The sequence below is a fragment of the Anas acuta genome, chromosome 3 (genome assembly GCF_963932015.1).
Source record: "Anas acuta chromosome 3, bAnaAcu1.1, whole genome shotgun sequence".
Classification (NCBI taxonomy): domain Eukaryota; kingdom Metazoa; phylum Chordata; class Aves; order Anseriformes; family Anatidae; genus Anas; species Anas acuta.
In genome coordinates this window covers 49,421,812-49,439,037 of record NC_088981.1, presented here as the reverse complement: position 1 = coordinate 49,439,037, position 17,226 = coordinate 49,421,812, and the positions used below count along the sequence as shown (strand labels likewise).

Below are 17,226 nucleotides of genomic sequence, written 5' to 3'. Positions count from 1 at the left end.
ATTTTTAAAGATGATCACATGAGGAACAGAAACAATAATAGTAGTGAAAAGCTTGATGAAAGTCCACAACATGTAGTTTTGGGAGCTCTTGTTCTATTAGGGTAAGATGCAGAGGCAAACTGCAAATTTAGAAGTTTAGCAAGAGTGTAGGTTCTTGAGTCCAAAATCCTGAAAACCCTTGTGCAGCTGCTGCACTAATTTGTTTGCCTGAAGTTCCTTTGTTTTTAACTTTGAAGTTCTGCTTCTAGGCATGTCCAGAAACGTCTTAGCTTTGCAGGTCTGAGCAACTCACCATTTATGTCGTATGTGGCTAAGTTCAGGCCTGAATTTAGTTCATCCTAGTTTCCCTGAGAAACTTACTCTGTCTGGTCATTCCCAGCTCCAGATTACAATCTGTGTTAAATCAAGTTTTGTTTTTTTCTTCCCTCTTAAAATGGAAGCTGTTACAGTGAGAATCATTTCACCTGATGAAATGCAGCCTTCACAAGGATGTCTGAGGCCAGCTTTCTGACTGCTTCTATTGCTTTGGAATTTGAGTGATTATACCGCTTAAGAGAGTGCCCTCATCGCTCTCTTAGATTAGGATCCTGCCCATAGTTAACAGAGAAACTGAGTAAATTCAGAAGAAAAATTCCTAAATACCACATCTGGTTCAAGTACTTAATCTGCAAATGGTTAGAGGGTAGAAGAGTACTAGGGAAAATAGATTGTACACCTTGTCTGTATTTTTAAAGAGTGTTTAACAGGCTTTAGCTCCTGTTGAAGGCAGTACCAGTCTATGTGGACTATGTTCTAACTGTTACGCTGATCACTTCTTTTCAAGTATTTGTCATTTTCTATGGTTAGAAGGGTCAGAAAGTAAATACCTACAAAAATGTAAAATAACATTGGAAGATTTTCTTAAATGTATTGAAGAAAATCTATGAAAATCTAAAAGACCAGTTACAGCACACTCTATAAAGCTGGTTAGCTTTTCACAGTTCTTCCTTCACCTCTGAGTAGGTCATTTTGAGAGATTAATGAGTTTCCATATTTTTTGTTTCAGTGTCTTAGATGTTAAATAGGTAGTACTGAACACTTAAAATAACTTCTAGAAAGTTTTTCCTGAATGAATTATATGCAAATTATAGGTTTCATGTTACTTGAAAAATAGTAATGAAAGAACGCTGCATGTAAAGTTAGAAAGATAGAATCAATCCAGAAGTAATATTCTGGAATAGTAATAATGGGTTTATGTTTTGGAAATAGAATCAAAAGGAGAGGGCATGAAATGAGCATATATGTGAAAGAATGCATATGGACAGGTGGATATTTGTGTGTTAGTAAAGACTTTAAATTAATGGTAAGGATGTAGGAAAGATCAATTGCAAAAGCCTGCATTATAATTTTACTTGATGTTGGCCTAAAAGGTCTGGTAAAAACCTTGCAATAAAAACCAGCAAGAATGTATTATACTTCATAAAAGCCAGACTTCAGCAAACTTTTTTTGAAAAAGAGCCGTATTCAAGTCCAGTGAGCATAGCTCAGTTGAGTTCTTATTTATTTCTCTTTTTCGGTAGGTAGGTCTCTGCCTATGAATCACAGTATTTCCCCAAAATATTCCACTGTGTGATGTTACCTAACAAATTTTCAATTTAAATTCTGAAAAACATCCAATCACTTTCAAGGGTTCATATATTAAAAAATGTTTACATTGAGGAGTTTCTGAATGATTTTTACATTATCTGTGAAACTGACTTTTTTCTGTTTCACTTTGTTATACTCAACATTTCTTTTATCTCAGTGTTGTTTTTTTGTGTGTTTTTTTTTTTTTTGAAACATAATTTAACAAATAGGGCCTTCGTTTTGTTCTGTGCTTACTGACTTTTAAGTTTTACTGGTGTTTAAAGTTTTGCATTTACTGACTTTAACATTTTTATACAGTTTTGCCATCTTCAAGAAGAATGTTATTAAAACTCTAGGAATGAGTTTATTATCCATTGCACTAAACTCTGCTTCTTGGACTGACTTGTGATGATGCAGTATAAACATTATATATAAAGAGTGAGCCAAAATTATTACTTTAAACCATATGGGAAACTCTCAAGGACTGTTTGTAATAGGGACATAGAAAGTAAAACTTTGCCCAGTGTCTGCTTTAGGATTTTAGTTAATACAGCTTATGCTAATGTAGTATGTGATCCAGCCAAGTGGAATTGCATGATCTTGGAGGCACTAAGCATCCTTAAATGTCAGTGAGAGTTACTAATCACCTGCCTTAAAATAGGGGTGTTTTTTCAGCAGTCTTAAAATAATTAGCATAAGACAAATGATCTTGAATTTTTGAGAGTAACAGCATATCTTCTGTTCACTTCTTTTTTTTGAACATGTTCAGGTCTACAATTGTTCATAGATTCCTGATAAAAGCAACAATAGAAGAGAGAATGCAGACTATGCTGAAAACTGTAGATAGAAGGTATGTGCTGAATTTTTTAAACATTGTTATTGCAATGAAACTGAAAAGGAGGTTTTCAGCCATACTTTTGTTACAATTAGGTACACATCAAAAAAAAACACCCTCTTGCTCTCCTTCAAATTCTTTTGGTTGAAAAAGAGCTTTTTAATGTGAAAAATGTATCTTTTATCTTGATTCCACTAACTGGAAGATTAAGGTATTTTAGTTCTCTGGAGAATATTTTTACATTTTGTGTATTTTGTTTCAGAAAAGCCCAATTAATGCACTGTGTATTATGATTTGCCGTTTCCTTTTACTGATTTCCATTGCTATAAGCATTGATATTAGTGGAGTACTACTAAGTTTGCCACTGAAATGACAGCTTGCTCTAAGATACGATCTTGTTCTTTCTTTCATCATTTTTAAATTCTACAAACTGAGACTTGACACTTTGTGTCACACAGGTTGGTTTTGCAGTCAGTGCAAGAGTTGTCCAGATGCCAGCTTGTAAGTTGGTCTGCTGTGCAGATGCAGAAATCAATTTTCACTGTTTCTTTTCCAAAAACTCTAATCAATAAAAGACTAGGACTAGAACTTAAGTGGTATTCACATTCTTTGTACAGAAAATACAAGAGTTTTGTACCTCTTTAACTGTACTGTATACACATAACAAATCTAGGAAGCAACACTAGTTTAGGAAAATGAGTGACTTTTCTAGCTTTTCTGGTTGTTATAAAACGAGACTTAAATAACTACAGCCAAAGACTTGCATGTAAGTTTTTCACCTTTAGTTTTGAAAGAATAGTTTAATCAGTTTCCATATCTGTTAAGTAGCACTATTTTTGCTTATAAAGTTCAAATGAATATACAGTGATCTAATGAGGGCTAATGTTTTAAAAGTAGCATCAAACCTTATGCTTGGAATCCAAAGCCAATCCCTTAAACATTGGCAGGACAAAGTGGGTTATCCCCATAATTACTGAGGTTAGAACTAGGAGAACTGTAAAGTTCTTTCCAACCTAAGCAATTCTATGATTCTGTGATCCCATGTTCTGCTGCCTCTCAAGTGTTTGGTGATCATGTTAAGGACCGTAGGTGGACTTTGTATATTACTGAAATTGTGCATCAGGAGTAGCTGATCAGTGTATGCACTTCTCCTAATAGAAAGTGTGTTTTTTCTACTGAGCTCATAGCCCAACATTTATTGCATTCTGAACCATTTGTTGGTCTGTTTTCAGTACATACAGGTTGTTATTTAAATTGATTCCTTCTCTGATGTCTGCATGCAATTTTTTCCTACAGCCACACAAGCTCTTCCATGAAACAGTCAGAAGCTTCAGTTCTGACAGTGGCAGATTTGGCTGACCTTTTTACAGAGGAAACTGAAGAACTTGAGTAAAAACATTGATTTGACCTCATGATATCAGAAAGTACCTGATCTAATAAGCACTTGTATATACTCTACTTGATCTGTCATTCATTTAAACACCATCTAATATGTCCTTAATAGAACTATTGGAAATAGAAGAGTCTTCTATTAACATTTTATTCTGTGGTGACATTCTTAGCAGCACGCATTTCTGATAGCACTGGAGAAAACTTGCACTTTGCACATTAAACAAAAATCTGGATTTTATTCCCAAAGAGCTCTTGAGCTGGATGTTGGAACTGAGATCTTGAACTGCTGGATTTTTACCATCAGGTTGGATTGGTTAGTGATTCAGTATGAGAGTAAAACTATGTGGGTGGTGGGGTGGGAAAGGGAAGCAGAAAAACACAGATCTACTTTTTTTACTGTACAAAGAATTGTTAGGAAGAATGACTGTAAATTAATATTCTTCTAGAAAGGGCTTCTAGGGTTGCTACAATTTAATGTCAGGTTACTGAACGTCTTACTGGTAACACTTTAACTAATCTTTATTAATCATTTGGATATTTGTATTAGGCTTTTAGATATTCACAAAGACTAGTGTGACAATTAAATTTTGTTGTTAATGCTCACTCACTACAGAATGATAAATTAAATTATGCTTTTTGTATGCGTGTTGGTCTGGAACTCGTTAAACACTTAAACATAATGTACATGTTTTTCACTTACTATTGAAACCGTGACTACTTCAGTGCTTTGTTTAAACAAGAAAATACATTTGTTACGGTTTTTTTTAAAGTAATTTGTTAAGCTGATGATCACTTTAATTATTCAGTGCTTATGTACATTTTCTCCTCCTGATTTTTTGTCTATTTCTCCCTCTCAAAGATGCATCAGTCTAAATATTCAAAATACGAGATTGCTAGGCAGTCTAAACAGTAGGTACCTAGTCTAAGTTAGATAATCAGTGAAGGGATGAAACTTTTGTGGAATTTTCCATCTTCATGTATGTGAGAACACTGCACCATCTCAGTTGACTATTGAAAGAGTTTAGAAAGCAAAAGCTGACTTTTAAGATGCTGAAGGTAGGCAAGAAATTCTAAACCTTTTGCCATAGGTTATGGACACACTTTTGCTTAACATCAAGCAAGGTCAGTTACACGGTGTTATGTTTAGAGAATATGAAAATGTATGCATAAACAGGCTACTTCCTTCAGAGTACAGTATCTACTGTTTTAGCAGACTGTTTTTTGTATATTTTAGATATCTTACTTTTGAGATTGAGTCCTTTAAGAACTCTCAATGTTAGAATTTTTATTCTTGTCTGCTAAATAGACTTGCCATATAATTCTTGTTTTTTGTTTTCAAGAACATTATATTTAAGTTGCACCTTGTAGCCTTTTGGGTATTAAGCCTATCTGCATGGCAAACAGATTTTCCTTTGCTGACACCAAACATGAATTGAATTACATGACTAATATTGCATCAAGAAGTCTGTCTTCAGCATTCTGTTGTCCATCTGGGCCAATTAGATAAATTATTCTAAAGACTATTTGAGTAAATTTACAGACAATAATTCTTTATTTCCTGTATTTGTAATATGTACTAGTCATATTTATATATTTTGTTTTGGAGATTACTGTTCTTTTGAAGATTATAGTTTGCAGCAAGAGAAATTGAGTACATAGTAGACTTTTTTCAATGAGAGCGATCAAACAGTTTGCACAGACTGACATCTCCATCCTTGGACATGTTTGGAACTCAGATGGCACTGAGCAACCTGATCTAGCTTCAAAGTTGGCCCTACGTTGAGTGGTGTGTTGGACCAGATGACCTCCATGGATCCCTTCCAGACTAAATTATTCTACAGTGTGCTGGAGATCATGCTGTACAGACACTCTAGGAACTTTGTGGGCAGCAACATTCCAGTTTTCTCATCATCCTCAGAGAATTTCAATACTGTACAATGTAATGTGGTGGAACAAGGAGCTTCTGTTCACTGCGAGAAATTATATATCTGTTTAAAAAAATGTGGAAGCAAATAATGTTTACATTCATAGCTCCCCTTTTAAATAACTCGATGTGGGAATAATCATTGTCAGAAGCAAACTGAAAAATAACTGCTGTGAAAGGTTTCCTAAGCTCTGCAAGTTCTTGGCTTGTTTGTATAAAGATGTCAGTTTAAATGTTTATTTACAAAAATGTGGGGTTTGGATTCCAAGCCAAAAGCATAGCTTCTCATCAAGCAATACGTGAGATGTTTTAGTCCTGACTGTTTTTTAATGCTTACGTAACAGCATGCGATGCCAGAGACCTGATTCTGAGCACTGAGGACTGGCGTGCCAGAACTCAGAGCTCTGGAGGCATAACATTAATACACTTCTTGCAGTTGTAAGGTTGAATCATTGGTGTGTATGTAGCCAGAGTCAGTAATAAAATAGTTTCTACAAATTTCACATAGTATTAAGTGGATAGACTACATTTAAAGAATAATATTGAAAAAGAAAGTGAACTGTAATTTACCACTGCTTGCCATTCTTTGCAGCATTTCGTTTCTTTAGCAGACATTTTCTTTCAGATGCTTTTAAGACGGCTCAGGAACTTATTTTTCTGTTAAGGCTGTAGCTTGTACAACTGCAGTGCTTTTCTCTTACCAACAACAGAGTAAGCATGTTTTCATGGTGCTGCGTTTTTTACACTACCAGGAGAGCGCTCTTAAAAGACTATCTTAGGTGGAACGATCTTTGTCCTATCTTAATTGTTCTGATATGCCAATACAAATGCTTTTTTCCACAGAAAGCAAAAGTCTGCAAATACTGACTGCGGTATTTGTGTGGACACAGTAATGTACTAGCTTCTCATGTGTTCTACTGTGAAACAGTATTGCCAATTTATATTTCCATGTCTTTTCCAGTGCAGTCCCTGTAAAAAGGAGGATCCAGCTGACTCTGAAGAACTTAACACTAACCTTCCATCTCTTTCAGTTCCATAGCTGTAAAATAACAATAATGCTTTTTTTTTCCTCTCTAGTTGGTGATGATTTCAGGACAGTTTTCCCCCCCCATGTATAAAAGTTCAAAGCCTTGTAAAAGAGAGCTGCCACCTCAGTTAGGCATCTGTAAAAGCTTGATGCAAATAGAAGACTTTATTAATCTACAGAAGACATCAGTATTGGAAATTCAGGAGTGCATTCCCACGTTGTGTTAAATTGAGCACCATAAATCTCACTGTGGATGTTAATGATGAGTTTGTAAGTCAAGGGCCACTTTGCACTGTAAATCAGTCTGTGCCAGGAAGACATTTTCATTGTGACTTGTTAAGTGACTCTCTTGCATGCTAATGAAAGTCCAGGATATGCTATAGTTTCATGCAGGCCAAATATTACAAAAGAATGTTTGCCTCAAGTTTTCCCATGCATAAAGCTTCATGTTAAAGAATGGACTTGATGATGCTTTTTATGAGATGAGTCTTCTAAAAACTTTTCTGCCAGTATCTGTAGATATTCAAGTTGTCTGCCAGGAGAGTGTCCTCAACTTTAAAAGTAACTGCACTTCAATACAAGTGTGAGTGGGATCCTACAGAAGTTTTTTGTTAAAACTATAGTTAGACATACTTCCTCTTATAGGATTCTGTCTGGATTAGTGGATGAGGACCAGTTGGCAACTTTTTAGCACTGTCTTTTCAGACACAAACAGTGCAATCACTGGAAAGAATGCATGCTGTTCTCTTTCCACCCTTTTCTACAGTCCTTATTGACCATATTATGCTTTCCAAGAGTCTTGATTATTTTAATAGCAATTATTATTTCACCTAGCTACGAATGGAACCTGGTTTTTTTTGTTTGTTTTTTTTTCTGTTTTTTTTTTTTTTTTTGAAACTTAGGCTTACTGCTTAAAATCTACATGATGAGCATGTCTATAGACAGGCTAGTTGCAAAGCCACTGTGCCTATGTTTTTCTTCCTTTTTTGGTTGCCTGAAACAAGTACACTCTTTGCAAGGTTATCTGCTATAAGCTACAGGAATTTCATACTGTGGACAAAAAGGAGATCCAAGTAGTCTGTCTGTCTCTGTCTCTTTCCCTCTGTCTCTCGCAGCTTGCTCAGTTTAATACAAAGAATGTGCTTGGCCAGTGGAAGTATGGTAGGTGAGTCACAATCCATGAAATGGCTCCAGTAAAACTAGTTTAGTGTGTCAGAGGAAAAGTGAGGGAGGGAAGTTAACCTGTTTTTTGTTTTTGCAGCTGTAATATCTTTACCCATATTCACTGTAGATGAAGATTTTGAATTTGTCTGTTAATTTTTGTATTTCTGGTTTTGTATTGTACAACTGGCATATAGGAAGGCCTGGTAAACTAATTACTTAGCAATCAGTGAGGTTTACAAGTTTTAAGTTTTAAGGTCTGTCAGTTTTGTATTCATAAACTGAACACGAGAGCCACTATCATAAGTCCTGTTGCATCTACTATCTTTCTCTCCTCTTCAGAGAAAGGCTAAGTTGGGAACTCTTAAATCATTGCATTACTGATTTCAAGTCACAAGTAGTCATTTTATGTATTGCTCTGTAAAGAGCGCAGTCAGCTGAACTTGCAGATTTTGACTGTAGTGAAGGTATTAAGTCAGCTGGGGAGAAAGTAAACGAAGCAGGGTTTCTAAAAACTAGAATAAACGCTATTTTGAAAATTGACGGTGTGAGATCTCTGTAAACCTCTGGCTTCATTTCTTCCTATATGCAATATGTCAAGTTTCTAGGTCTTAAATCACAAGTTGCTTTGTTTTATGTGTTTATTCAACCAAGTGTAAGATCTGATTGTTTACAGGGTGTTTTAAAATGTAAGTTGTTCGTGTAAGCTGGCTTAGATCTTTTTTTGTGTATCTTTTCCTCCTATCCTGTTATGGGGCTAGGAAGTTTGGAGGATTCACACTACGTCACTGGATTTTCCCCTGTGTGCGCTAGGAGGCCACCATCATTTGTCAAAGAACTGTCAATGAATCTAGGGTTTCTTGTGACTATTATTAGGTAAAGGAAGAAAATCTAGACTGCTGTTCTTGTTACCTTGGTGGTGTTTTGTCCTGTCACACTCTGAGCATAAGGCAATGGCACTTAAACGCCAAGGTGTGTTCAGCCATCTATAATGGCTTGTTCTGCACTAACAGAGCATACATGTATTCCTATACATATTCAGCATGTGGTCTTGGATAATCAAATATTTGCTATTAAAATTGTGCGTCAGTACAGAGTCACTACTATGCTTACAAAAATTAGCTTTGGGTTAAGTCAATAAGATAGAGAATAGAATTTAAAGAAAACAGGAAAAAGGCATTATATTTGATATATTTATTGCATGTTCTCCAACTGTGAAATTTTTCATTTTCCTTCTCCCTCCTTTATGCAAGTGACTTTTTTTATTCTGTACTGTAGGGTTTGAAGAACAAATGATGGAGGAATAGAGGGCATATTTGACTGATCACCAACCTTTATGTCACCAAACTAGAGATTTACTTAGGCAGTGTGAAAGCCAAACTAAGTCATCCTGGTGTGATTTATTTCAATCTATTTAATTTAATTTCCAAATGCTACTTACTATATGGAGCTGTGCAACCGGAGTTTCTGGGACCGCCTATTCTATTGTCCCTTTATCAACCCAGATACTGCCAACAGGAAATCATGGTTGCAAAAAGTTTCTGATCTCCTGTTCTTTAACAGTGGCCAATTCCTGATCACAAAAGATTTGTATAGGAAACTGATGAACAGTCATTCTGATTCTTCCTTCTCCCAAGTAAATTAGTGCAGTTTTATATTGCAAGTAAGTATATTATAGCTGCAAGTAGAAGAATTTGTTTCTGTTCCAGCTTCTCCCAACATGCTGGAAAGTAAACCAAAGGAGTACAGGTGCAAAGCTAACACCTCCTCCCTGCACTGTTTGATATGGGACTTCTTTTTTATATGCGCTCTGTTTACAGCAAGTACACCAAAGTGTGGCATAAGATCTTGTGTAGCACACTGCCATTCTCCTGGAAGATAAGCATGCCCCCTTCGTAGCACTAACCTTTAAATACCACCAAGAGCATGCTGTGTGTCTGATCCATGCTGGAAGTGGACCATCAGCTAAGAAAGCACATACATCTGTTGTCTCTCTTCTAGGAAGCCTTAGTAAAGCAACATGTAACTCTTTGGGAACAATTATACTGTAGTAACTGCTGCCATTATTGTTAGATTTTGAAATCAAATCTGATGAAAAGACATTGTCATATAGCTCCTCTTACAGAGGTGAAAAGCTGAGAGCATTTCACCACCAGCCAGAAAAGAGATGGAGGGAGTACATGCAAGTCCTGGCAATCCCTTCATACCTGCTGTTGCTGGTGTATCTGCTGCTGTGGGACAAGACTGGATGGAGCTGGGGAGGAAAGAGGGCTTGGGATAGAGAACTTTTTGAGTAGTAGTTGGTAAAAACCTCCCCCGAGTGCCCTTATACTGTTTTTCCTGTGGGAGGAATGAGTCACTGATATGAGAAAATAAACAAAGAGTGACAGATCGTAAATGTAACTTATTGACTGGAGCTCAGCGTTCATCTAATGTAGTGGCGTGTTTCTGTGTGTTCATTGTTTGAGATTATAGCTGTTCTCCTACTGAAATCTTGGGGTATGAATATACAGGGTTTCACAGTAGTTGAATGAGCAGGAATATTGAAAAGTTTTGTGTGTGATCCATGCCTTAACGTGCACCAAAAAAAAAAAAAAGTTGTAGAACTCCATAGCCAAACTTATACTGTGGATTTGTGAAGGATAACAAATCTCAAATGGTTAAAACTCAAATGATGCAACTGTGTAGAGCCCTTGAAACAAACTGTCAAGTTCTGCTTAATAAAGGAAAGGTAGTTAATCACTTCTGCTGTAAATGCACGAGATGTCTCTGATGGGACAAGACAGTGGACTTTGTAATTGCCACTCTTGGAAAACTTTGCACCCAGTGATCTCCCATGTCAGAGGAGAGACAGAACGCCATAAGCTTACAACGATCCTGTTGGGCAGGAAAATGGGGCAGCCGGGACTTGCTAAAGGTCTGAGCCTGCTATGTCAGAAGAGGGCTGTGTCAAAAATATTTGTGGGGAATCTTTCTTCTTTGTGTACCTTAATCATCAGGCATCCTGTAAGCATAGTTTTTCTGTAAATCTACAACTCTAAATTTTCTGCAGTTTTTAATATATGCTTCCTTTGTTAGCAGGCTGCCACTATTGAAAAGGACTTTCTGTTCTCCCTGTGGAGCATGTATTTCTTTTATGTTACTCATTCTTAACAAAGGTGGGTGCCTCTGAGTCACTTATAGCTCTCATTAAAAGCCTCTGTAGTAGGGTTGAAGGACATAAACCACCAAAGGGTGGGCACAGTGGATGAAGTGAGAGAGACTCTACTCCTTTCTAATAAAAAGCACACTTTGCTGCCACTATAGCACAAGAGAAAAATTAACAAGTAGGGGTGGGTCCTGTCCTGGGGGATCAATTCTAAAATAGGTAGAAAAGGCTTTCCAAGTATGCTTGGTCTCTGCTGACTTGGCACATTAGGCACATTGTTGGGTGCAGGACACCATTTGGTCACTCTTTTGAAACGTTTCTGTGTTGAACTTTTAAAACCTACAATCATGACCCTGCACTTAATATCCTGGGGGATCCTTTCACTTTCTGCTGAAAACAACAAGCTTTTACTCCCACCAAAGAAAGCAGCTGGAAGGGCAAAGATAGAGAGAGGTCTTCAAAGATATCCTAACTTTGAACTGTGGAGGGAAGTTTGATGGTGGGTTTGCCTCTGCGCTGATGTCTTTAACTTCAGCAGATGATGCTGACATGGGAGAGGGTGAGTTGTGTATTTTTTTTTTTTTTTTGGAAGAAAATACCATCATTGGTTATCAAAAAAAAAAAAAAAAATCCAAGGAGGAACTTGAGGAATACAGAAACTAAAGCCAACTACTTAATAACTGTTGGTGTAGTTGTCAGCTCTAAAACTTTATCTTAAATCAGAACCTGCTATAGCTATGTAATGGTACAACATACTGATGTACAGTGGGATGTGGAACAAATTTTCTTTCATAACCTTCCTCTGAGTGCTTTTTTTTAAATAAAAAAAAAAAAAAAAAACTATCAATTTCTTCTTGCTTGTAAAAGAGTAGCTGGAGTCTTTGTAAAGTTAAACCTTAACAGAAAGTTTTTAAAATGCAATGGTCAGTTGCCTTAGTGTCAGCTGTGCAAGTTCCTCATTTATTCATGTTATGATTTGATTGCTATGTTAATGCTAAATTTAATCATTTGTTTGCAAACTAATTCTCAGATCTTTAAATTACATTTTTTGTGTGTTGATTAATTTTAGTCATCAAATTACTAAAGTAAAACTAGTTTTTCAAAAACTATTTTCTTCTATGTAAATACATGGAATGAAACATTTTGTCAGGAATTTACAAACAATTTTATAGCTGATAATTTAGTTACAGATTTCAGTGTGGAAACAGAATAATTGATCTATTGATAGAATAGTGAAGTTCATCAGCTTATACAGTGTCAAGAAACAACCCATGAGAGTGAAAACAGCAGTTTTCAATCGTGTTCCAAAACTGAACTTCCTAGATGATGTCAAGAAAGATTATTTTGATTACCTGACCTGTTTTCTTGCATCATACAGACTGCGTCAATCAGTGAAATAGTTTCGCTACTTTGTAGATAAATTTTTATTTTAAAATTGCCAGTGGTGGGCTTAGTCTTCCCTTTGGCTCTGAGTAACTTCACATTCCCATTGATAGCTTCTATTTTGCATTCTTTATTTGTTTTCAGAATTACAACACGTTGCCACTTAAGGTTTGCAGCTATTTCAGAGTCTTTGTGAACACAATTTTTGTGGTCTTACCCTCCTGAATAATACCGACTGTTGTAATATTTATTAAATAACCTTTTCATCTTTCTGGTTTGTGGAAAAGTAGCTGGTGCCTCTTCTGAGAGACAAGTTCTTAATAATTTGTGTTCCTATTAGTTTTCCTCAGCATGTCACTGAGTTGTCTGGTAGATGTTGCTCATTAAATAGTATCAATTAATGGAAATGCTCTGCATATGTTACTCACTTGTTACTCAAAACTACAATTATAGTATGCGTAGAAGCCTAGTAGTCTGTAATTTATTTTTTTTTTCACTGTGGGTGGTTGAACCCAGCTCTAAAGCTGCTGCCTTCTGGAAACAGCTAACATTTCTCTGTTTCTTCACTGTAGTCTCCTGCTCCATAGGTAGAGACTGGGGCTGAGACGACTTGATTAGGCTGTCTGTCGGATCAGCTGTATCATGTTTGCCTTCCTAGAACTCTAAGTCAGTCCTGGTCAATCCCAATGTACAAGGAACAATTTTTATGACTGCAGTATAATTAGGAATCCTCTTTAGTCCACTGCTGTATTCGAGTTCATGTATTAATAATTCCTTTTAACATCTAAAAAACAAAATGAATAAAAATTAAAAGTAGTTCATTTAGCTATACCTAGATGCAACCTGAAGAATTAAGAAAATGTTTTTAAAAAATAAATTTCTGCGAAAGTATGAGAAATTGTATTAAAAGTAAGGTATCTTTGGATAGTATTAAGTCAGTACTCCAGCCAGTCCTTGTTTCTCTGGACACTGTGCAAATGCTTGGGATATTGTCCAAATCCAAAATGGGATATTTTCTGTTGAGGTAAGTGGGTAGTAGAACTGCTCCACAGGGAGAGAGGACTTGCAACCAAACCACAGAGAAGCTCCATAGAACACGAGTCTGGTGAAAGGACTTGCCCAAAGAGAGGAGGCCAGAGCCCCTGGCCTCCTGCATGCAGCAGAGGAGATCGGCCTCGCAGGAGGCCAGGACAGACGCGTTCCTGTTCGGATGCCTCTCACACCACGCTGTTGGCACAGCAAGCGCTGGAACCGTTCGGCTCAAGCTGTTGCACGCTGCACCTGCTGGCACTCAACAGGATCCTGCTCCTGCTGTGTTGTACCGATGCGGCTTTGATGCTTGTCACTTGCTCAGTTGTTCCTTGCAGCGCTCTCCATTGCTGTGTGCAGGCAGATCAAGATCATCTCCTGTGTACCTACACCTCAGCTGAGGAGCCCGCGAACCTTCCTGGAGAGATGCCTGTTTTAGCAACGCTTTGGAAGAAAGATAGCATGAACTTGGAGAAACACCACATCTGTTAACAGAGCAGAGCATCTTACAGCTGCTGTGCTTAAATGCTTATGATGTAAATAGCCAGGTTTTGTAGCAAAAGACTACAGCAATCAAGAACAGTTGTTCAAGGCTTTTATAGATCTCTTGTACTCTGTGGAATAAATAAGTAATGAAGAGTTAAGTATATTAGAGGAAGGCACTGAGACCCTTTAGGGTCCAGTTATTAAATGAGGTTCTCACAGATAGTCCACACTGGGGGGTTTCCTTGAACTGAAAGGAAATAGCTGGTGAGAGTGACATACAGGCTTTTAAGATGGTGACAGTATCTTATGATAGTCATCTGTACCAGCACTTGCACTAAGGAAGAGAGGTTTTTAAGTCCCCCTCTAATTTTTTTCAAAGTTTTCCACTTTGTCAGAGAACCATTTAATTGTAAATACTGTAGTATAATGTACAGGAGAAATGGAAAGTAGGATGTCAGTGGATCACCCTGAAAACATCCTTTTCATGTCCAGGTTTCACTGTGAAGGAGCCAGAGGATCCCTCTGGCTTTGGTAGACTTGCTGGCCAGATGTCAGCCAGCTGGAGACGTTTTCCTGCTGAGGACATGACTAAAGGCTGAGAAAGAATACAGGCAGTGGGGCCTCCTGGCTATTCCTGCAGGGGACATCCTTCTGTGCATCCTTCTGTGTGCTGCTTCCACAGCTCAGCTGTGGAGAGCCCCTGGCTTGAGGAGACTTGGGAGCACACTGGAGGTGACTGAGAGCTCTAACCCTCGTTCAGAGGTGGAGAACAGGAGTATGTGACATGCAGCAGTAACGAGAGAAACGGGAGTGTGCAGCTGATGTTTTGGAAAGCAATCTTTTCCTCCTCATGCAAAAAGAAAAGTAGAAATGGTGCTACATCTAGTTTCCCTTTGCTCAGGTGTCCATGGTATCCTGAATAAGGAATATCATGTGTTAATGGAACAAAGGTATAAGGTGTTCATATGGGGAAAAAAAAAAAGTCAAAGCAGGGGGAAAAAGTCAAAAGTTAGGGTATGCCACTGCTCAGTTCCAACGAGATGTTTAAACAGGTTGGTTCCTTCGGGTAAGTGTCAGTACCTTGGGACACATATTGCTGTCAGTCAGTCCACTGTAAATCTGGGGTTTTATGGAGTTTCTGTGCTCCTGCCAATGCAACTGAGAGTAAACTTTGGCTCTGGTTACATCCATCGAGAGCAAGCTGCAGCTTGCCTTATCCAGAGAAGAATTCCTTTCCACTTTATAAAGTTTTGCTTGAATTGGGACATCTGGATTTGGTACAGTAACACCTAACATTGGGATGTTGCTGTAAACACTTGGGTGTTTACAGAAATGAGAGAAGAATCAGGCCCCTGTTAACTATTTCACAGGAGCATAGGGTTTCTTCCAGGAAAAACATATGTGTAGTCTATGGCAGCATCTGCTCCCAGTATTCTGTTCTGCAGGAAAACCTACATGCACGAAGATTAAAATTAGCTTCCCTTGATTCCTGTGCAAAAATGTCAGCTTGAGAATCTCCTCTGCCTTGCATTTGCTAATTGCACTAATTCCCTTAAGTGTCAGTGAAATTGCAATGGGAGTCGAGCAGCTGTCTCCCATCCTTTGGGAATTCCAGCCTGTGTCTCCCGCGCCAGGGCACGCGTGATTTGATAATTAAACACTTGGGCCTCTGTTCCAAGTGAAGAGTAAATGAGCCACTCTGTAAACTGATGATGATGAATATTTAGTAAATGAGAGCTGTCTTTTATATAACCCTTGTACCTGAATCTAAATTTCAGAGACATTCTGGGTTACAAACACTGCATGGTTGCATTTCTGTTCCTCAATTTCTCCATTCAATGACTCAATCATCCCTTCAAAGCAGAAAACTCTTTTATCCTCTTTTTCTGCTTCCTGCAGTTCCTCATTCCTTTCCAGAATATAAGTTTAAAGCCAATAGCCACTGTCACATTTTGGAAGGCAGTTAGTAAAGAAAAGCTTCTGCGAGCTGCTCCAGTGACAGTAAGAACAGCTCATAAGCTGGCAGGAAGGTGCTGTGGCAGAAGTGGCTGTAGCTCTGTGCCAGCGGTTAGCTGGCAGCAAGGAGGAGCTGCTGCTGCTGAGGTGGAATTAACTGGCGGTGGCTCACGTGGACTGCTCATGTCGACACCGAGCGGGTGAGTCAGTGGTAAACAGCGAGCTGGGGCTCTCCCTCTGCAAACCAAGAAAGCATGAGAAACAATCTTCCCTTCGTTTTTCAGAACGCTGGAGCTTTTACAAACAATTGCAAAGGTCATATACAAAACACAAGGCTTTCCTTACTCTGCCCAGAATAATTAAAAGGCTCCCTGACTTGTTTGCCCTTTTGGGGATTTGAGCACCAGCCTTGAGCCTGAGGTGGGGCTGGGACACTGGCCCTTGCTTGAAAGACAGGGAGAGACCACAGTGCTCGCTAATGCTGCATGCTGTTGTTGCCAGCCCTATCACTGTGTGACCCAGAAGATCAGTCATCATGCAATTAAAAATTTCCTGTTGCTGGAGATCATCTCTTCCACCAACTGCATTTGCCATGACATTAATGTGAAGCTGAATATCATCTATCTATTAGTAACACAATACTCAGTATTTCCTTGTTACTTTTTGTAGAGATTTCATATTCACTGGGGGTGGGGGGGAAACATAGCAGGAACTTCCTCTATCAGATCACTGTTCAGCTTAAGAGCTATTCTTCCCACATAATAAACAGAAGAATCCTCCAATCTGCCCTGGACAAGCACATGCGACCCTGCTCCAGTGCTCCAGGAGACTTGTTTTGGACCAAGCCTTCTGGCACTTGGCAGTGAGCTGCCTTTCTGCTGGTTCACCTGTAAAAGAGGGTGAAATGTGGATGGGACGAGGGCATTTGAGGGCAATACTTATGTGGAGTGGTGCCAAGGTGTCATTTGATGTCAGAGTAGACGCCTCCAGAGCCTTCTGGTTCCAGCAGCTGTACTGGGCAGTTCATCAAAACTAATGTCTCATACTGCGGGGCAGGAACGTCCCTTCAGTAGCACAGTCAGTGCTAAACCATGTGCTCTTCCCTATCTCATCCAAAGCTGTAAGCACTTAAGAGCTTTCTGGTTCTCTTGGCATACGTACAGGCACCTAAGTCAGTCCATGCACTGCAAATGGGTGTGTGAGCTGCTGCTCACCAGCTCCAGCACTGAGAGCATCACTACAGGGAAGAACCTGAAAAATGAGCTGCAATTTCCCTAATA

The 17,226-nt window shown here is 38.4% G+C and overlaps 1 protein-coding gene across 4 annotated transcripts in view; it reads left to right on the top strand.

Annotated features, from left to right (window-relative positions):
• The window catches only part of SHPRH (SNF2 histone linker PHD RING helicase), a 44,726-nt gene extending 40,253 nt beyond the window's left edge, over window positions 1–4,473 (top strand). For 3 of the 4 annotated variants that reach the window (XM_068677021.1, XM_068677018.1, XM_068677019.1), the window contains 3 exons: window positions 2,375–2,455; window positions 2,899–2,941; window positions 3,737–4,473. In XM_068677021.1, coding sequence (XP_068533122.1) covers window positions 2,375–2,455; window positions 2,899–2,941; window positions 3,737–3,799 — 187 coding nt within the window. In that variant the 3' untranslated portion in view covers window positions 3,800–4,473. The remainder of the gene's footprint in view (window positions 1–2,374; window positions 2,456–2,898; window positions 2,942–3,736) is intronic. The other variant, XM_068677022.1, reaches the window with a different exon arrangement.
• Window positions 4,474–17,226: the final 12,753 nt, after the last annotated feature.